We start from the raw sequence: 22,242 nt of genomic DNA, 5'->3' as shown, positions 1-22,242 counted from the left end.
AGAGGTTTGTAAAGAATTGTTGAAAGACCACCATTGTGCTTAGAGACACTTGACTGAATTGCTTTGCACATCGGGGGGGGGGGGCAACACAGATTCTCTTGTTCTCTTCTACAGCAGACGCACATTCAGACTTCCGAGGAAAGGAAAAGAACTTATGCTTCGGGGGCCCTTTGGCCTTTATTTGTAAACTCAGCTGGATGGAAAGGGAATGTCAAACCTGGACGGGGCCCTTATTAGACAACCTCTGTGGGCGCCTTATTTTCCATGTCCTGGAGATTCCCAACTTGAGGAAAAAACTGGCCTCCAGGAGTTTAGACACTGGAAGGTGTTGTTGATGATGAGGAGGAGCCTCCCTGAGAGAATTCTGCACAGGGGACGGGCAGGTGAGGCCCGCAGTGTGACACTTCTGCTCTTGGGAAGGGACGGCGTGTTGGGAGCTCTGTAACGGGGTCATTGTTTGGGTTTACGTTGGACCAGCCTGTGCGCACTGAGGTCCGGCTGTAGGTAATGAATGAGCCACTTCATTAAGAACGTGAGGTTACAGAGGCATAAGCAGCCACTATTTGACATTTCTCTACTACTAGACGTTCTTTTATTTTCTAAGTTATTTATTCTTTTTTCAGTTACAGTTGCCATTTGATAATTATGTTAGTTTCAGGTGTACAGTGTAATGGTTAGACATTGACATGCTTTATGCAGTGATCTTCCCCCTGCCCCCCATTAGTCTCGTCCCCACCTGGCACTCTACATAGTTGTTGCAACATCATTGACTCGATTCCCTCTGCTGTACTTTACATCCCCGAGACTGTTCTGTAACTACCAATTTGTACTTTGTAATCCCATCACCTTTTTCACCCAGCTCCCCAGCCCCCCACCCCTCCGGTAACCATCAGTTTGTCACTACTAGATATTCTTCACTACTTTGCTGTAAACTGAAACTTTGGCAGTGGCAGCGCTCAGGCTCTGCTGTGTGGCAGGAGAGGGGGCTTGCTGGACAGCAGACTTAGTGCGTGGCAGAAGTAGCAGCCCCGCCTCTGTGTCTCTGTGAACACATATCTAGCGCTCCCAGAAATACTTGAGCTGCTGGGCTGAAGAGCTAGTGAAATGAGTTACATGCAGATAAAGGCACTGAACTCCAAAGAGGGAAAATGTCTTGCTCAAGGTTACAGGATTCATTGGGGACTTAGTCCAGTAGCACCCCACTGCTTTCTCTTTATCTGACTGTATTATAACTTTATAAGAATAAAACGCAACTTTAGGTTGTATTTTAAGCTTTTGTTTTCTGTACTACCATCTATATAGATGCCTAATATTTTCCTAAATAAATGCCTCTTGTTTAATCTTGCCTGTGCTGTCTGATGTACTGTAAGGGACTATGTCACAAAAGTTTTAACGAAAGTTTATAATTCTCAAGTTTTATGTAGAGTGATAACAGGTGTGCTTCATATGGGATTTCTTAACACTATTTTCTTTTACAGCTTACACTTTTGTTTTCAGAGGATGGTAACCTGCCCTAGTTGGGCTTCTTAAAAGCATTCAATGAATATGAGAAGGCTTCATCACATCTTTTAGAAAAGAGTTTGAGTGTCACAAGTGCTGAGTGGAGTGTGGATTATTTATGAACTCTTTAAATGACTCTCTGAGGCAGAGTTGAATACATACTCTTTCTGAGGAAGACTGCCTAATCAGTATTTGTGTGGTAAATATTATTAAGCACTGTATTTTTAAGTGTCAAGGATAAAAGGTTGAAGTTGTTTCATTAGGGGAGGAGATAGGCAAATACACGATTAACATACAGCCTGGTTAGGTACTGCGATCATGAATCTCAGGTGCTCAGGAGTTTGTAGGAGGGCTGTTGGGAGAGAGGAGGAGAGGATAGGCAGGCGTCATTCAAGTTGTTTTAGAAAAAGGGAGTCCTGATTTGAGTATAGGTTAGCATATGTAAGAGTTAGGTGAAGAAGGGACAATATGGTAGCTGAAGCTATGGATGTGGAAGGCATTACTGATGGTAGAGAGTCTCCAGTGAAGATGTCACAGCTCTGGGAACATAAATTTTATAAACATTTTAAGTTAATAAGAAAAGGAGGCAAAGCCTGTGAAGGAGACCTGGGAGCAGCTGGAGCAGAAAGGCAGTAATAGCAGTAAGAATGGCTAAGACTTCTGGTGCTTATTGGATGCCTATCACTGTTATGAAAGCTTTATACACATATAATCCTTCCAAAATCTCTGAAAGAAGGTATTCTCCAGGCATACCTCGTAGCTCTGGCAGGTTCAGTTCCAGACCACTGTAATAAAGCGAGTATCACAGTAAAACAAGTCGTAACTTTTTGCTGGTGGAGGATCTTGCCTTCAATTTGTTTAAAAAGAAAAAAAGGCAGTATCTGTGAAGCACAATACAGAAAAGCGCAATAAAACGTTATGTCTACATAGGGAAGTGGAATCAGTGAGATTAATTTGTCTAAGGTCACACAGCTGGGAAACTGGAATCAGGATTCAGACCCAGGCATTCTAATTTCACGTTCTGTCCTTGTAACCATTGCTAAATGTTTCTCATTAGGACAAAAACCTAGAGAGAAACATACTACAGAAGGGATGGGATGAAAGAGTTTTAGGAAGAAGTGAATGAATGATGAATGTGTAAGCAGTTAAATGCTATAGAAAATGTGAAGCGAGCTGAGGATTGAGAAGTGAATGTGGAATTTGGGATTAGCAAATCTTGGGTGACTTCATGATATATAATGGGATCGGGAAAGTGAGTTTTAGGCTATACTTTGAACTTATAAGTAATTGGATGCCTGATCTTTTGATGCATTATTATTTGTGATTAATTATTAGAGTTCTAATGTTTAAGTATATCATTTGGAACTTTTATAAAAATTAAAATTTCAAAGTATAATTTAATGTTAGCATTTTTATTAATAAAATTTAATGTTCAAGTAATTTAGGCAGTGTATTTTAATCTACAAATAAAATGTTCAAGTTTACTCTGATAAATGTATCTCAGCTATATAGCAAGACAAGATGAATTTCTAATACAGTGATGGAACGAGGTAGGGTTTTCCAGAGAACATTGTTGGGGGCAGTGGTTAATGGGCAAAGGTCAGCATGCTGTGATGATTGGGGATGCGTTGGAAAAGATAATGAAAAAAAGATGCAGGTCATTAAATGAAGACTTGAAATTTAAGTAAAGCTAGAAATATGTCAGCACATGGAGAAAGCTGGAAATAGTCATGTGTTCCTCGCCCTCCATCTTTCTATTTTTAAATATTTAAAATTACAGGAACATTGGAAGAATTTTGCCATATTTACCTTATCGCCTTCTCTCTTGCATATACTTTATTTTGCTAAATCATTTGAAAGTAAGTTGTAGAGCTGATGATACTTCACTCCTCACCATTATCTCCAAGATGTCTCTTGTATTAGGTTGGTGCAAAAGTAATTGCGGTTTAAAAGGTTAAAAATAACTGCAAAAACTGCAATTACTTTTGCACCAACCTAATAGTTGTTTCACTTTTCAATCCAGGATCCAGTCACGGTACATTATAATTTGGTTGTCATACCTCTTTAGTATCCTTTAATTTAGAACAGTACTCCTGTCTTTCTTTCTTTCATGCACATGACTTTTTGAAGAGTCTGGCCAATTGTCTTCTAGAATGTATCATGGTTTGGATTCATCTGGTTTCTCATGATTAGATTCAGGTTAAATCATTTTCTTGAGGAACTACAAATATGATGTTCTGTCTTCCTATATTGTCCCATCAGAAGACACATAGTGTCAGTTCTTTCCATTATTGGGATGCTAACTTTGATCACTTCTATTTCTCTGTTGTAAAGGTACAGTGCTATAAGTTGTAAGTGATCTTAAGGTGATACTTAGAGAATGTGTGGATATCTTGTTTTCCAGCAGTGTTTCACCTAGTGGCTTTAGCATTCATTGATGATTGTTGCCCAAATTAACTATTACTTTGCTGTTATGAAGTGATAATTTTCTAATTGTATATTCATTCTACATTTATTAGATGGTATTCTGTATAGAAGTACTTTCCCCACTGTCCCCCCTCCTTTTTTAAAAAAAATCACTATGATTTAAGGATTGTTTTTCTATTTTCAATATTGTCATTCCTTTTTATTGTTAGATTGCCCCAAATTGAGCCAGTGAGAGCTCTTTCAAAGTTAGCTCCTATGTCCTTTTGACATGACCCCATTAGTCTGTTAGTAGTGCCTTACTTTCTGGCACAAAAAGATCTTCCAGGTTTGTTCTTGCCTTGCCATACTGCTGAAATCAGCCATTTATCCAAGAAACCCTGTTTCCTTTTAGTAGGAAATGGTATTTAGAAACCAGGGTGTGGGCGTAAGGTGTGTGAAGTGTTTTCTAGCTCTTTACTGCCATTTTCCAGAATATATTTACACCTCCATGGATGAGAAAACCAAAGCAGTGGAATTGTATGTTTAATGCATGGCCTTGTTAACTTGGCAATTGTTGGGCAGGGTGGCCTGCGGGGTCTCAGCTCCCGCTCCCCACATAAGAACGCAGGATGTGGCTAGGCCAAAAAGGAACACCCACGGACCCATAGATAGGGGAGTCATACCACTATGTCTCACTGGAGGCAGGATTCACATGATGTGCGACCTGCTGTCTGCTTTTCTGCCTGCCAACTGACCACTCCCTTCCCTAATGCAGTGCGGCAGTTATATCAGTGGCCAATTGGCTAACCGGCCACAGCCGACGGCCATCTACTACCCGTGCCAGCACTCCTCCACGTGAGGCCGAGAGCCTGGAAACTGCTCTCTGGGGCTCTGTCCCCACACTCCACCCCTACAGAGTCTCGCCTCACAATCTACGCGACAAGCGTCTTCTGCGAGGGTCCCTGTGCCATATTAGCCTACAGGCACCTAAACACACAACACCCAGAAACTTGACGGCTAAGCCAGGGCCTTAGACCTTTTTCTCATTCAGGTGGCGGAGAAGAGGCAGCTGCTTGCTCTAAATCTGAAAGAGAATCTGATGTTAATAAAATATCATCGACATAATGAAACAAGGCCACAGAGGACGGGCTATCCCACTGTGCCACATCCTGGGCTACGAGCTTGTGGCAGATAGTGGGGCTGTGCAAGTATCCTTGCAGAAGGACTTGAAAACTCCACTGCCGCCCGTCCCAAGTAAAAGCAAACTGCTATTGACACTCGGGTGCAATATCAATGGAGAAAAAAGCATTGGCCAAGTCCACTACATACTGATATGTCCTCAGGAGGACAGTCAGACGATCCATCAAATCGTGAATTGAAGGCACTGCAATGTGCAAAGGTGGCGTCACCTCATGTCCACAGTCATTCGCCAGGTCCCATCTGGCTTCTTGACAGGCCATACTGGGGAGTTAAAGGGACTGTGCGTTGGCCTCACAATATGTGCCTTCTCCAATTCCAATATTGTACGACCAATCTCCTCCTGTCCTCCTGGCAGGCGGTACTGTCGCACTGTAACCACGCGCCAGGGCTGTGGCAACACTTGAGGGTGGTGAGCTTGCCCGCGTGTCACCGCTTTCACCACCCGGATCCGGAGACGGAACTCTTCTACCGATGTCTGTAAGCTTAGGCCATGTAGCACATCCACCCCTAGAATGCTCCGGAACCGGGGAGACATAAACCTTGTGGGTATGAGGGGGAAGCCTTCCTATACCCAGTGGTAAGGAAACAGCTTTCACAGTCACAGTCTTTCCCCCGTAGCCATCAATGCAGATTGCTGGTCCGGGGAACAGTTCTGGGTTCCCATAAACAAGACTGCAGTCTGCGCCAGTGTCAACTTGGGCCAAAACCCTCTGCACATTAGAAGGGGACCAATGTATGGACAGTTCCATGTGGGGCCTCCGGTCCCTGCTCGTCCCCTCTGACCGGGTACCTTGGACCCACCCTTAATCAAGCTGAAAGGAGTCGGCCTCAAGCAGCTGCATGAAGTCCTGGAGGGACATGGGTCGTGCTTTCCCAGACTCCTCCTTTAGGACTCTCTGGAATTAGCTGTTCCGGACGCAACTGTTTCCAAAGTTCCAATAAGAGTGCATTGGGTTGTCGGTCTATCTTCTCCCGATCGACCCCTGCTGCCACGAGATCACACCACATCTGTGCGTGTGTTACTCTTTGAGGCCCGTGATCTCGCCCCTTTACCTTTGGTTTGGGCTTCCAGGTCTCAACTGCGCGGACCTCCTGTCTTCCTTCGCCTTCGGCTTTCAACATCCCCTTGGGTGGCCATGGCAATTGTGACTTCATGGATCCGTTGCCCCATATAATGCGTAAGAATGGCAACCAAGGATCCAAAAGCACTCACAGGTACAGTATCCAAAACCAGATCTCTCATGCTGGCTGTAAAAAGCTCGTCATCCGGCCCCTGCACGTTAGGGTTGAAAATAGCATGTCTCATACCCATTTCACGGATGATTTGAGTAAGTTCCGTATATGAATGCCATTGACTCACAGTGTCTGGCAGCTCGCCAGGCTGTCCCCATACTGTGCGTACCGCAGCAGTGAGCCACTCCATTAGAGAATCGTTGCCCTGGTCGTTGGCCAACCTATGTCAGTTCTTTAACCTTTGTCGCAGCGACGGATGCACTGTCACGAAGGCTAGCTTTTCCATCTCACCTGGGGAGCAGAGAATGCTGTCTGCTCCCTCATCCCATAAACGTAGTAGCCAAGCTGAGACCGGCTCTCCAGGGCGTTGTCTGTACCGTCTCCCCAGCCCCTGCAACTCAGTGGGAGTGTAAGGGTTGTAGGTTGTGAACTCAGTCTCAGCTGGGTTGCCTGCAGCAACGCCCCCGGGGCCCAAAGGTTGCTCACGTTTTACCCTTTGCTTCAAGATTGGCCGGGCTTGGGGGTTGGGAGCTACATTGTCTCCACTGGCTTCCTCCGCCTCTGCCTCAGAGTCTCCATTGTGAGGCCCCTCTTCTAACAGGCGGACCCGAGCTTCCAGCCCTTCCAACCGGGACACCTGATCCGGCACCCGGGCCATTTCATTAAGTGCATTTTCCGTGTTGAGACTCAAGGCCGTGAGGAACATCCAGCCCACGCGGCCGGCCGCAGCCTTCTCCTCCTCCGGCAACCGCTTAGCCAGAGCCTGCAGGGCCGTCTCCACGCTGACCGGAGAGCCGTCCATGTCCTCCCACCCCTCTTTGGGGGTCCAACTCCTGAGAACAGTGGCCACCGGACACCACACACTGTGTGGGGGCCACACGTCCTCCTGCCCAGAGTCAGACTCCATTCCTACCTGGTCGGAATTTTGCTCACCGTGCCAGGTGTCTGAGTGGGTGGTGGCCTCTGTGTAAGATGTCCACAACCCTCGGAGATTAAGGCCGCAGCAGATCACCAAAATGAAGGCAACGCTGTCCATGGCCAAGAGGGTGGTGTGCCAGCTGGAGGCTCGAGTCTCCCAGGCAGATCGTGCCTCCTGTTGCCAATGTCGCTCCTCATGGGCCTCCCGAAGCTGAGCTCTCACACGCACAAACTGCTCCACCATCCTTTGGTCGGTTGTGGCCAGCACCATACCCTGCTTATGAAACTGAGCTTTTATACGTATAAACTGCTCCAGTACATTCCAGAGAGTTTCGGCCGACACCACACCCTGCTCGCTGCGTCATGTGTCACGCAGGAGACCCTGCTCGCTGCGTCATGTGTCACGCGGGAGACCCTGCTCACTGCGTCATATGTCGTGCGGGGCGGCCTGCGGGGTGTCAGCTCCCGCTCCCCACATAAGAACACAGGATATGGCTAGGCCAAAAAGGAACACCCACGGAGCCACAGGTAGGGGAGTCATACCACTATAGTCTCACTGGAGGCAGGAGTCACCTGACGTGCGACCTGCTGTCCGCTTTTCTGCCAACCGACCGACTCCACTCGACTCACTAACCAGCACAGCCGCGGCAGTTATATCAGTGGCCAATTGGCTAACCGGCTGTAGCTGACTGTCAATCAACCACAGGCCGACGGCCAACTAGCCACAGCCAATGGCCATCTACTACCTGAGCCAGCACCTTTCCATGTGATGCAGAGAGCCTGGAAACTGCTGTCTGGGGCTCTGTCCCCACAGCGATACTGTAGAAAATCTTTAAAATAGCTTGCTGAATGTAATTTAATCCTTGTTTTGTAATTTTATAACATAAATATATACCGTGTTTCCCCGAAAATAAGACCTACCCCGAAAATAAGTCCCAGTTAAGATCGTCAGCCAGACGGACGCATTTAGTACATTATGACGATGTTCCAGAAGAAGATGACATGACTGTATTTGAATAAATGTAGATTGTTGTACATGAAAAAAGAAGACATCCCCTGAAAATATGTCCTCATGTGTCTTTTGGAGCAAACATTAATGTAAGACCCAGTCTTATTTTTGGGGAAATATGGTGTAATACCCGGGCTTCTTTTCAGGGAAACACAATAATACTAACATTGTTAACTGTTTACTCTGTGATAATCTATGCTAGACACTTAGTAAGCATTATTTTGTTTTATGTTCGAAGCAAAATAGTTTATTTTTCCTACTGGACAGATAATAAACGTTAAGCAAATTATTCAAGGTTGTATGTTTAGTAAATGATAGAGGCAGAATTTGAATGCAGGGCTTTCTCCAGAGTCCAGGTTTGAAACCACATTGTTAGGCTGCCTTTAGCCTAATAATGATTTAGAAAAGATTCTTCAGAATACGTTTTCATTGTAGGACTATAGGCGCAGAGCATATACCGAGTATATCTTGGTATTGAGTCTGTACTAATCTTAGGATCCGTCCTGAGAGATTTCATGACTCCTAGTTTTTCCCCCTTTCTCATAACTTCTCTCTTTCAGGCTCAATAGAGGAGCTTTCAGGTGCACACTGTAAGTCATTAACACTTCCTTGAATCTAGCATTTAAATATTTTACTAGGAAATAGCTGTAAGACTTCCAGTGTGCCTATCAGGGTTTTTTGTTAGTTTTGACTTTCTGTAACAGCTTTTATTGGTCTTGGACAGACCGAGAGCCTAATAGGTAATGCAGTACCTCAAACCTGCTTCTGAGATAAGTGGTACAGGACCTACAAGAAATCCCTTTCTAAACCCAGCATTACACAGCCAACAACTACTTGGCTGTCCCGTGTAAACAAAATACCATAACCACCCACATCCTATGAGAGAATCAGCTTGCTACTACAACCGTCCTTTGTTCTGGGAGGTTCTTTTCTGTCCTTTTGTGAATGCTTGCTTAGCATCTTGTAATCATCGAGCCAGGAGCGCTGGAGGGCCAAGGACTGACTGGACGTCTCAGTGCTCGTTTCCCGTCCTCGTTACTAGGTTATCAGCCAGGTAGCCAGAGTGGCGTAGGTCCTACCTGTACACCAGGGCTTCTCAAACTTCAGTGAGCCTCAGAACCACCTGTGGGCTTATCAAACCACAGACTCCTAGAGGTTCTGATTCACTAGGTCTGGGAGGGGGCCTGACAGTTTGCATTTTTAACAAGTTCTCAAGTGATGCTGATGGTGCCTCCCCTAAGGGTCTCTCAGGGCGGTTACTTATGTGTAGCAGAACCTAATTCTGGCCAATTTTTAAAAAAGGAATTTATTAAAAGGATACTGGATAACTACAGAATTGATAGGATTGCTAGAGAAGGAGACTTGGGGCTAGGCAGCTATGATCACTGATTTGATAGATACTGTTGCTGCTAGCGCTGCACAGAGTGGACACCACAATGTGCTCTCCTGACCACTGTACTGTACACTGCATGCGTTGCCAGACTCTGCTGCTACCACTACCTGCCAAAGTGGGTTCTGTGCAGTTCTTGCTTCTTGGAATCACTAGATTCAAAGTCTGGGATGGTTGTGTCTGATTGGTAGCCCTTGGATCATTTGCCCAAGCCTTAGTTTTATGGAAGGTTGGAAAAATGAAAATCTGGTGTTTTCAGCTTCCACCAAAACTCATAGGCTGAGGTATTCTCCAAAGAGAAGTTCATTCGTGGTTTGACTTGGTAGATACTTTTGACCATATTGCGCTAGGCGTTCGCAAAGTATGGCCTGGGGGCCAAAATAGCCTATCAGCTATTTTGTAAAGTTTTATTGGAATGCAGCAGCCACACCCATTAATTTATCTACTTTATTATTGGTTATTTTCGTGCTACAAAGGCAAAGTTAAGTAGTTGTGACAAAAACCATATGGCCAGAAAAACCTAAATGTATACTGTCTGGTCCTTTGTAGAAAAAGTTTGCCAACCCCTGATAGGAATAATGCTAATACCGTGTTTCCCTGGAAATAAGACCTAGCCGGGCAATCAGCTGTAATGGTCTTTTGGAGCAAAAATTAATACAAGACCTGGTCTTATTTTACTATAAGACCCGATATAATATAATAATATATAATATAATACCCAGTCTTATATTAATTTTTGCTCTAAAAGACGCATTAGAGCTGATTGTCCGGCTAGGTCAGATTTTCGGGGAAACACGGTACTTCTGTTCAGGTCCAGTCAGTTACTGTTGATCAATGCTGTTGGAGAACTTCATGTTCATATGGCCAGATTGTTCCTCTAGAATAAGGAGCTTGAAGGCAAACAACGGAACAAACTTGCACACATTTGAAGAAGGGTTTTTCGAACCTAAAGTTGATAAACTTCGTCCGCCTTTTGCTCTTCATACAGAGAACTGAAGAACCACATAGTTTGTGCTTTAAAACTTGTGAATTAAATTCTCTCTTAGACTTTAAAATTGAGAAGTGAATTCCTAATTCTTTGTCAGCTATTCACAGCATCATCAATGATGTACCTAAGATATCCTCTGACTTGAGAACAGGAAATTATAGGATATAAATTCAGTCAAGAATCCGAGAAAATCCTGTGGCTTCTTGACACTAGCCTACCCTCGTCTGGCAGATCAAATGTGAGTGGTCTGATACTGTTTGCCATAACATAACATTTGTGTGTTAAGAGTTCAGAACTTGTTTGCCACTAAAACAAAATGGTCGTGAGGTTAAAAATAACAAGCACGTTTCCATAGATTAGGCATTTTGTGGGTGTCTGGCCAGGTTATGATGACTCTTAACTCAAAGGGTTGGGCCCCAGCAGCTGTGTTTGTAGTGTGTGGTCACACCTACTCTGGCCATTGGTTTGAAAGTCCTAGCTCATGCAATAGGACAAGACAAAGGAAAAAAAAGTACATAGACTGGGAAGGAAGAAATAATACTGTAATTCACAAGAGATACTGTATATGGAGAACATCCAAAGAATCTACGAACTATGGGATTTATTAAGGTTTGTAGTATACATCTTAAACTTATCACAATATACCTTCAAGCGATACTATACTACACGTATAGTGTGAGAACTTCACAACAATATGCTTCCTTTTTACCTCCTGGCCTATGTGTTATTGTTGTGATGTATTTTACTTGGACGTATATTAGAAACGCCCACAATACGTTATCTTCCTTGTTGTTGCTTTAGACAATTGTCTTTTAAATATTTATAAAAAAGGATTTATATTGACCCACATAGTTACCATTTTCAGTTCTTTTCATTCCATCTGGTATTGTTTTCCTCCTTTCTGAAATACTTTTAACATTTTTTTCTTTTTTTTTTGTAGAGCAGTTCTGCTGGTGATTAATTCATTCAGCCTTTATATGTGAAAAATATTTTGCCTTTTTTTTTGAAAGGTATTTTGACTGGGAGTAGAATTCTAAGTTTATAGTTTTCTGTTTTGTTTTTTTTTCTTTTGTAACTTTAAAGATGTTACTACAGAGTAGTCTGGAGTGCATTGTTTTGCCTAGAAGTCTGCTCTAATTCTAATCTTTGCTGTTGTTATGTAATTTGTCTTTCTCTAGTTGCTTTGGCAAATTTTCTCCTTACCTTTTTTAACGCAATTTGATTATGATGTGCTTTGATGTTTTCTTCGTCTTTCTTGTGTTAAAAGTTTGCTGAGCTATTGGATGTGTGAGTTTATAGGTTTCATCAAATATAGATTTTCCACAATTCTTCAAAAAGTTTTTTTTTTCTCTGTCTCTCTTCCCCACAGTGACTTTTTATTAGGCTGCTTAAAGTTGTCCCATAGCTTGCTGGTGCTCTGCTCAAATTTTTTCCATCTTTTTCCTCTGTGTTTTTGATTTCTATTCTTGTGTCTTAAGGTTTATTAATCTTTTTTGCAATGTCTAATGTGCTATTCATCCCATCCAGTGTATTTTACATCTCAAATATTATTGTTTTCATCTCTGGAATTTAAAAAAAAATTTCATATTATTTGCTTAATATTTTCTGTATCTTCCTGAACATATGGAATATAATTTTAATAAATTTGTAAGTATCTTTTTCTACTAGTTCTGTTAGCTGTATAATTACTGAGTCACTTTTGGTTGTTTTTCCTCCCCATTATGGGTAATTTTTTTCCTGCTTTGTATGCTTGGTAAGTTTTAATTAAATACCAGAGATTGTGAATTTTACCTTTTCATATGCTGGACATTTTTTGTATTTCCTGTAAATATTCTTCAGCTTTGTTGTAGGATACAGTTAAGTAATTTGGAAATAATTTGATCTTTTCGAACCTTTTTTTTTTAAGCTATATTATGTAGCACCAGAGTAGCATTTAGGCTAAGTTTAATTTTGTCTAATTCTGAGTACTCTACTAAATACACTGTGAATTATGAGATTTTCTACTTTGTGTTATGGGAATAAGAACTCTTCCTGTTCCTCTGGGGGTTTTGGGTGTTGTTCCCGCTAATCCAGGGTGTTTAAACCTCAGCACTATTGACATTTTAGCCCATGTAATCCTTTATTCTGGGGCCTTGTTTTGCACACTGTAGGATGTTTAGCGGCACCTCTAGCTTCTAGTCACTTGATGATAGTAGCACCCCTCCCCCTAAATTGTGACAACTCAAAATGTGATAGACATTGCTCTGTCACCCAGCGGGCAAAATCAATCCGTTGAGGACCGCTACTCTAATGCTTTCCGACTTCAGGTATTTTTTCACATGCATGAGATGCTCAGTACTCAACTTAAGACACTGTTGGTTTCCAGAACATACATTCTCTCTGTGTAGCACTTGCTCTCTCCTGCTCTGCAAACTCTAGCCATCTTCTCCCCAGACTGCCAGCTCCTTCTCAACTCAAGATACCACCAGGCAGTAGGATGTAATAATCATGTGAGTCACCTCATTTGTTTCCCCTCTCTCTGGTGTCACTGTCATTTGTTTCATGAGGTCTTACCTCTTGAAAAATGTTGTTTCATATATTTGTTTTGATTTTTTAGGTGTTTTAGGTGAAAGGTAAATTCAATCCCTCTTATTCCATCTTGACCTAAAGCTGAAGTCCCAACAATTTGTCTTTTACTTTGTGGGGGATGTCCTGAAATGCCCCCGACAACTGCACCCCTAAAAACATTAAAATGACAGGTCTTTGAGTCCTCATAGAGTTTATCTCCCACGTTCTGAATGTGTTATCAAGGATGTCACCTCTTGCTCATTCTCTTACTCATCCTGTCCAGTCAGCAAGATACCGTCTATGTAATGGGTCAGGAGGTCTAGATGTCTTCAGATTATATCATGACAGAGAATAAGAGAGTTAAAATAGCTCTAAGGCAAAATTGTAAGTCTGTATTATCCCACATGAATGCAAACTGTTTCTGATCCTCTTTTGTAATTGGAGTGGAAAAGAATACATTCACCAAATCAAAACCTGAAGCTTAACTAATCAGTTCCAGCAACACTACTGTGTCTGGAATTGGAGCTGGGACCAGGGCTAGAATTCAGTTAAGTCTGTGGCGTCTCCAGTCATTTTTAGGATGCATCTGCTTTCTGCAGATCAGACATGATGTATAATAGGGACCATCACCCATGCATAATTTAAATCTTTACTGGTGGCACTAGTCTGCTATTCTTTGCCTCTCTGGAAACAATATTGTCTTTTACTAACTGTCTTGTTCTGAGGATTGGGTCAATTTCAGAGGTTTCCGCTTGGCTTTTTCCACTATGACAGCTTTTACCGCGTAGGTCATGGACCCACTGTGGGGGTTGTTCTTACTTGTAGGGGTTAATATAAATTCTAATTATAAACTCAGGGAGTGGAGAGAGACTATTGGGTGGGTCTGCAGGCTCAGTGAGCTCAGTATGAGTCAGACTTTTGCCAGGAGTCTATTTATTCCCTCAATTCAGAAGACTTTGGCTGGGAGGATGGTTCTTTTGCCTCACAGAACCGGGACTGGGATCATTCTTGTAGTTGCATTCAGCTGGTAGCTGGACAGTCTGAGAAGGGGCTCACTTACATATCTGGTAGCTTGGTGCTGTTCCATGTGGCCTTTCTCTGTCAGTGAGGCTAGCCCGGGCTTCCTTGCATCATGGGTGATCTCTGTGTACTTGAATCTAGATTTACACAGCCTCACTTCTGCCACACTCTTTTGGTCAGAAAAAATCACAGGAGAAACCCAGATCTGTGGTGAGGGCACATAGATTCCAATTTTTGATAAGGGAGTAGTAACGTCTTATTGCAAAAAAGCTTATGGGATAAGAAATATCATTGTAGCCACATTGAGAAATACAGTTTACCGTATCACTATTCCATCTGCTATCTTCCAGAATGTTATAGACCTTTCTCATTTGCTGTAGTTTCCTCTTTTAAACTATTCATCCTTAAAAAAAATTGCTTAAAAAAGCCTTTTCATTCATTTAGCAGAGATACGTGTGGTGATTGAATCCCTGATGGTTAATTGGCAATTGTAATCTTTGTATTCAAAGATTATCCTGTTTTTCTTAGTGGCTCCATGTTGTCGTATTGTTGGAAAACAAGTTGTCTTAGGTGTCTTTTCGTAGGTGTCATTCTTCTGCCATCTGATAATTCTCTTGGCCAGTTGCATATCGAAGCAGGAAAGCAGTGTTTGGGAGTAGTCTGCCCTGGTATGATGGCATTATTCCTTACAAGAGAATAAGGAGGTACATTTTATGTGGAGAATTTAAACTTATTTGTAATTGCTGTGCATCAACATTCTGCATAGTGGCAGTGGTAGAATATTTCTTTCTGACCATAATGTGGAGTGCTCTCAATTCTTTTGCTTATACCACTGCTCTTCGCTGAGGTTATATTATATCATCCTGGGGTTTTTAATACCTAGTTATCTGAATGAGGGCTAGTGAAAGCGTCCCTACCTCTTTCACAGAGTGAACAATAGGATTGTCCTATTGGAGGTCTTTTTTGTTTAGTGGTAGATTACTGTCACTTCGAGTCCCTGTAGAAAAAGATTTTTTTAAAAGTCATTTTAAGAGGAACATTGACAAACTGGGCCATCTCCAGAGGCCGTCAGCCAGGATGCTTAAAGATCTGGAAGCTGCAGATCCTGCGACTGTGTAATCTGGAAGGAAAAACCAACCAAGTAAGATTTAAAAGATGATATGATAACTGTTTTCAAATACTTGGACGTCACTGAAGAAGAAAGGTTACATTTATTTAGAAATGAAATAGACGTTCATATGAAATAGTGAGTTTTGAAGTTCTGGCATTGTTTGACTACAGACCATCACCATGTTGAAGAGGGGTTGTGAGTTGAGGGAGTTCTCTACCTTTTCCGATTATCTTATAATTCAGAGGTTTCGACTCTTCCATTATTAACGGTTCTTTCATAAATGATTGTTTGCTTAAAATCAGAATTGTTGGGTGTCATTATATTTTTGAAAGTATGTTTGAAAAGTAATCTAAGGTCTTTTCTGTTCTGCAGGACTTAAATACTATTTATTCTTATCTTCATGGAATGGAAATACTATCAAACCTCAGGGAACATCAGCTTAGGTAAGTTAATGCTGTGGTGAAGGGCATGCGCTGTGGAGTTACTCACATGAGTTTGGATAGATAGTTGCAGGGCCCAAGTCTTTCAGGGGCTTTTTATAGGCTAAGCATAGAAATTTGCATTTCTCATCCCAGTTTTTTCTTAGAGGGACATTGAGCAAGTCTTAACATGTAAAGTGTAGTTTTTTTCTTCTATAAAATAGGGATAAGATTATCTTTGTTACAGTGTTTTGAGGATTAAATGAGAATAGAGTTGACTCTTGAAAAACTCGGGGGTTGGGGCACTGACCCTCCCACATAATTGAAAATCCACGTATAACTTTTGACTCCCCAAAATTATGTAACTGCTAATAGCCTATTGTTGACCAGAAACCCTGCTAACATATAAGCAGTCGATTTACACATATTTTGCATATGTATTATATACCATATTCTTAACAGTAATCTAGGGGGAAAATGTTATTAAGAAAACCACAAGGAAGAGAAAATACATTACATTACTTATTGAAAAAAACCCGCATATAAGTGAACCTATACAGTTCAAACCCGTGTTGTTCAAGGGTCAGCTGTAACTAAATCAAAGCACAGTGCTCAGTATGTGCTAGCCAGTGAAAACACATAGTTCCTATGATACTTACCATGTGACATGTTGAAAATGGGCATGACATGATGTAATGTGTTACAGTTGATTTGGTATAAGCTCTTGTGGACAAGACTCATGAACTTTCTGGACCTCATTTTCCTATTCTGTAAAATGATTTTCCTCTCCTACTACCTTATATCATTGCGATTATATTTGTAAAAACACTTTTGAATGCTGTAAAGCACTATTATAACTTTGCATAACATTTTAATTAAAATGTGTTTTCCTTCCATGACCAATTTATCCATGACTTTTTCTGGCTGTTCTTCAAGTTTTGGGTTATGGACCAGATTACTAAAATACAATTGTTTGGGATTTATTATTTTCTGTTTTCTATATAACATAATTCAGATGTTAGTATATGTCAAAAAAGAAGAAGAAAACTGAAAACTAGAGCATTTAGTAATTCTAAAAGTATTTTTTAAATGCAAGCAAATTTACGTATTCAACAGATTTTTACTTTTTAAAATATTTTAGATTAATGTCTACAAGAGCACGCTATGAGAGATACAGTGGCAATCAGATTCTTTTTTGGTAAGTATTGCCATAATTATCTTAAATGAATTGCTTTAATGTTTAAATTTTGACCTTAGCATTGAAATTCATTTGATTCTGGAACAATTTCTGTAGAGTAGATTGAAATATATTCATAAACTGTGAAACATAACAGACGTAGAGCTCACAAAATGTGTACAGTACAGCAAAGCTTAATAAATATGTATACCTGTGTGATTCCTACCCAGGTGAACATACAGAGCCTATCAGCTCTTCAGAAGGCTCTCGTCAGCATTCTTAGAAAGGTGATCCAGTTATAACTTCTATCACCATAGATTTCGTTTTGCCTCTTTTTGATCATCATATAGATAAGAATCTTTTGGTCATGCTTTTTTTTTACTTCACAAATGTCCAACATTCTTTCATAGTTTTGCATTCATTCTTTTTCACTGCTTTAGTGTACAATTGTGTGAAGATAGCACAATTTGTTTATCCTTTCCACTGTTAATAGATATTTAGGTTGTTTCCAGTTTTTTACTATCATGAATAATAAAAGTTTCATTGGACAGTTTGGTCATGTCTTTTTGTGCCCTTATTCATTCCTGTTGGGCATATTCTTAGGAACAGAATTATTGGAAACGCATGTGCTTTGTCAAAGTTAAGAGATTCTAACGTTAGAATCTAACATGTGCTTTTCATTTTGTTGTCTCGTTGTGATTTTATTTCACATATCCCTGCTTATTAATGATGATGAATGATTTTCATGTTTTTATAGGCCCTTTGGATAGTTCTTTCATGAAAGCCAGATTCAAGTTTTTGACCATTTTTTAATTGGGTTTGTGTCTTCTATTGATTTGTAGAAATTCTTTATAAATCCTGTATCTAAGTCCTTTGTTGGATAGTTATGTTGCATATATCTTCTCCCACTGCGTGGCTCTCTATTAATGCATCTTTTGAAGAAGAGAAATTCTGAATTTTCTCAGTTTTTCCCCTTGTTATTTATTGTACTTTACATGTACAGTTAAAGAACAAAATCTATCCCTTCCTCAAGATTATAAAGATAGTGACCTCATTTATTATGTAAATTCAACAGTTACATAGGAATGGTACGGATTTTCATGTTTCATGCCTGCACAGTGCATTGATCATTATTTCTAAAGTACTTACATGATTCATATGGGTTTTAATGGCTGTACACATTCATTTGTTGATCTGTTCATTTATTATTAAATGTTTGGTATATTTTATGCTTAACCTGGTATAGAATGGTGGGAAGACTTACTGAGCATAGCGTGTAGTGGGGGAGGGACAATTAATTAGAATAGTTATACATATTTTAGTGCTATCAAAGAAAAGCATAGCTGTATAGATCATTGGAATAGAATTGAGAGCACAGAAATAAACCCTTATATTTATGAACAGTTTTTTTTTTTTTTTTTAAATGGCCTGTAGTTAAGATCTGTGCACAGCATGGGTGTAACAAGATTGAGGATTAAAAGGGAACCACCAATCAACAGTTTATTTTTGATGAAGGTGCTAAAGCATTTCATTGGAGAAAGCATAGTATTTTCAACAGATGGTGCTGGGTTGAGTTTTTACATGCAGAAAGTTAATTTAGACCCTTACCTTACACCATATACAATACTTAATGAGATACCACTTTATACCCATTAGAATAGCTACCGTCAAAAAGGTAGATAGTAACAAGAGTTGGTGAGGATATGGTGACACCTAGAATGCTCATATACTGGTGATGAGGATGTAGCCACTTTAGGAAACATTTTGGCGGTTTCTTAAAAAGTTAAACAATTTTACCATATGACTCAGTAATTCCACTGTTACATACTGTATTTACCCAAGAGGACTGAAAACAAATGTGCATACAGAGATTGTACACAAATGCTTTTAGTAGCACTGTTTGTACTAGCGTAACGCTGGAAACAATCAAAATATCCAATGAATGGATAAAGTGAATTGTGTAGTGGATTAGTATTTGGCAATAAAAAGGAGTAAAGTACTTATATATGCTACAACAAGGACAAACCTGAAAAACATTATGCTAAGTGGAAGAAGCAAGATAGAAGCACCACATACTACATGATACCATTTATATGAACTATACAGGAAAGACAAATCTATAGAGACAGAACAGATTATTGGTTACTTGGAGGCAGGGATTGTATGCAGACAAGGCATAAGAGATCTCTTTGCTGATAGAAATTTTAAAATTGGATTGTGTTGATGTTTGAGTGATTCTTTTAAAACCAGTGTGTTCAAGTGCCATCAGCGAAGAGGAGGGCACAGCCAGAGAGGAACCTGGAGTGGTAGTGGAGCCCACCGTGAGACTTTTTGGTCTTTATTTTAGGAGCAGTGTGAAGCCTTTGAAAGAGTAAAATCTGACAATACTGAGTATGCCTCCCTTCTCTGGGCTAGGTTGTTCTTGGCTTCATATGCCTGGACAGAGAAAGGGAGATAGCAGGGCCCCAACCTTAAAAAATTTCACTTTCCTTGTATGTACTTACCATCTGCATTGTCAGATCATGCTCTGAGAGTGGAATTCTTCGCAAAAATCTGAACAGTTTCTGATTCATAAGCTGGCATGGCTTTTGGTGGGAGGAGGGAACCTGAGGAGTTTTCCTGCATTTATAGTGATGATTTTGTGACTGCTTCAGCCAAGTGAGGTAAAAATTGGAGGCTTGTAGTATCCAGTCATAAATTTCTTCTGTCTTAATTTTGGGCACATTTTCCTTTATTGATTCTGTTCCTTTTTGGTTTTGTAGAAGTCATATTTCGAAGAATTAAGGAAGTAGAATTTCTAAACCAAGAACCTTAAGTAGGAATTTTGCAACAATTTGTATCTTCCCTCATTGAGGATTAGAGATAGGAAGGGATATAAAGAACTTTAAAGTACCCAATGGAAAGTAGACAATTTTTCCTTCTCATGGTAAGCAATAGGATTGACCCAAAAAGCTTAGCCTGGATGCTAGGTATGTGAAATGGTTTGGAGGCCTAGGTTTCTGGATGGAGGATGATGCTATTCATTGAGCACAGAGAATATTAGAGAAGACCCGAGCTTGAAGGAAATGATGGTGAGGTAAATTTTGAATGTTAAGTTTGGGTTGCCTTTTAGATATATAAGTAGACACGTTAAGTAGACAGCCAGATAACAGAGTTTTCCAGCTCAGATGCAAGATTTGTTTTATAGATATTAGACTCTCTTACATATTAGAATTGATTGCAGCCTTAGATATAGTAATAAATATATTTGAGAGACAGAGAAAGAGATTAGATTATAAACTAACAACAAGATTCTGGGTTTCCATTGGAGAGTTAACCTAATTAAAATGTTAATGACTTAACTGAATTAAAATACTGATGGACTTAAGTCATCTGATATTCTTTTTATTTTATCCCTCAAACACATAAAATGAAAGATTGAGTAGGCATATTTTTATGTCTTTCAGAATAAAATTTAAAAGAAATAAGTAGATCATCATGATCCAATGAAGAATGTGAAGTTAATATTATTTATAAGATAAAGTTAATAAACATATACTTCTGAAATCTATATTTTAAGATAACGATTATACTTTTCCCCATGTGAACGTGGTCTGTATAAAACCTTAGGCAGCAGGCAAAATTTCCAAGTAGCATTATTTTCTAATGGTTTCCAGTATTATTAGAACATATTTCATGTTCCATAATTCGCATTGAATCCATAGCCATGTGAATGTGTGTATTTATTTACTCATTTATTTATTTATTCATTTAAACAGTTCAGAAACTATTGCCAGATGCTGGTATATCCTGCTTTCTGGATCTGTGCTTATGAAAGACTCCATGGTCTTGCCTCCTTGCAGGTATGTTTACATTTGCTGCTTCCTGCATGTGGCAGGCAAAGTTAACATTATATCTGTTTTATCTCCTGTGTTAAACTATTTTGTGTAGGATGTGTATTTTCTCTTACATGAAACATTTTGTAAATGTCTTTGCTTGTTGGTAATTGGAAGTAACTTGGCAGGAGTCAGCTGGTATTTCCTATTTCTGAGGGTGTAATCTTTAAGTTTATACTTAATATCTTACTCCTGTTTGAGCTTTAGTTTTATGTGAGATTTGATCTATCTGATAGTTCTGGATTCATTACTATTAATGGTTGTAGAGTGTCAACATATCTTAATAGTTAAGAAATTGGTTTTTAGAGAAAGACAAACTAGGTTAGAATCCTGATTTTATCACTTACTAGTTATATGACAGGACAAATTTTAGTTTCTTGACTGTAAAATGAGAATAATAGTCCGTACTTAAGTGTCTTTATGAGATTTTGACAAGCCATTACTCAAAGCTCTTAACAGAAGTCTGTAAAGGTTGATACTCTAGAGCCATGAGTTCATGTCTGTGTTGTACCACTTCCGGGAAAATGACTTAATCCTTGTGTGCCCATTTCCCCATGTAAAATGGGAACGATAATAGAACCTATTTCATAGGCTGTTTTGAGGAATAAATGAGTTAATAAATAATAAAGCTCTTGGAATGGTGCCTGTTACAAGTAATTATTAATTATCACCACCATAATTATAAGGTAAAAGAAGAGACTGGTTGGAAAGATGGTCAGATGAATTATTCTTGGAGAATTTGTTCTGTCAGCAATTCTTAGTATTTTTGCCCCTCAAATTATAATTTAGTGACATAAAAATGTAATTTTTTAGTGTCTTTTTTCCAATATGTTGAGAAGAGATTTAGGTCCTTTAAATTAAGATTTCTAATTGAGGCTAAATTAATTTAGTTGCAAAACTTAATTTAAGTATCAAGGTACTATCTACTTGATAGATGGTCTGGGATGTCTTAGTTTTGATGCCATTTTTAAAGTCATGTCTTGAGTCCTGAAACACTACATCACTGGCCTTTGGTTAAATGAAACCTGTACTTCTTGACTAGTAGAATAAAACATCGTTGACTGTTTTTACAAACAAAATGCATAGTAGTTCTTGGTTCTGTCAGGAATGGTGCTGTATCAGACTCGGTGTTGGTCTCTGCGATTAGGTACCCAGCAGTAGCATTACGCTGGGCCCCTGCATATCTCCTTCTGTGCCACTGTGGCCACTTCATTCGTGGGCCCATTGAACAAGCACTGGGTGGCTGGGGAAAGACTCATAGAGCAGGTCATTTTGTTTACCTGATTATTAAAAGCCTCCTCTCAGTGGATACCCTTTGGGCGTTCATGTGGGCATTCACGTGGGACGCAGGTATCTTCAAAATTGTGCCCATTCCAAGAGAAGTCCTTCACGTAGGTGTGTACTTCTTTCCAGACATCTTTGTTACCGGTCTTCTAATCCTATTCCTTC

The 22,242-nt window shown here is 40.2% G+C and overlaps 1 protein-coding gene across 11 annotated transcripts in view; it reads left to right on the top strand.

Annotated features, from left to right (window-relative positions):
- Positions 1–22,242, top strand: part of RAPGEF6 (Rap guanine nucleotide exchange factor 6) — a 183,036-nt gene that overhangs the window by 8,825 nt on the left and 151,969 nt on the right. For 10 of the 11 annotated variants that reach the window (XM_019756032.3, XM_019756037.3, XM_019756030.3 and 7 more), the window contains 3 exons: positions 15,695–15,765; positions 16,883–16,939; positions 20,677–20,760. In XM_019756032.3, coding sequence (XP_019611591.3) covers positions 15,695–15,765; positions 16,883–16,939; positions 20,677–20,760 — 212 coding nt within the window. Of the gene's footprint in view, positions 1–15,694; positions 15,766–16,882; positions 16,940–20,676; positions 20,761–22,242 lie in introns of those variants that run through there. The other variant, XM_074313473.2, reaches the window with a different exon arrangement.

The sequence above is a fragment of the Rhinolophus sinicus genome, chromosome 5, assembly GCF_057876585.1.
Source record: "Rhinolophus sinicus isolate RSI-liver-muscle chromosome 5, RSI-T2T, whole genome shotgun sequence".
NCBI classification, from domain to species: Eukaryota; Metazoa; Chordata; class Mammalia; order Chiroptera; family Rhinolophidae; genus Rhinolophus; species Rhinolophus sinicus.
This window is presented reverse-complemented; position numbering and strand designations above follow the sequence as displayed.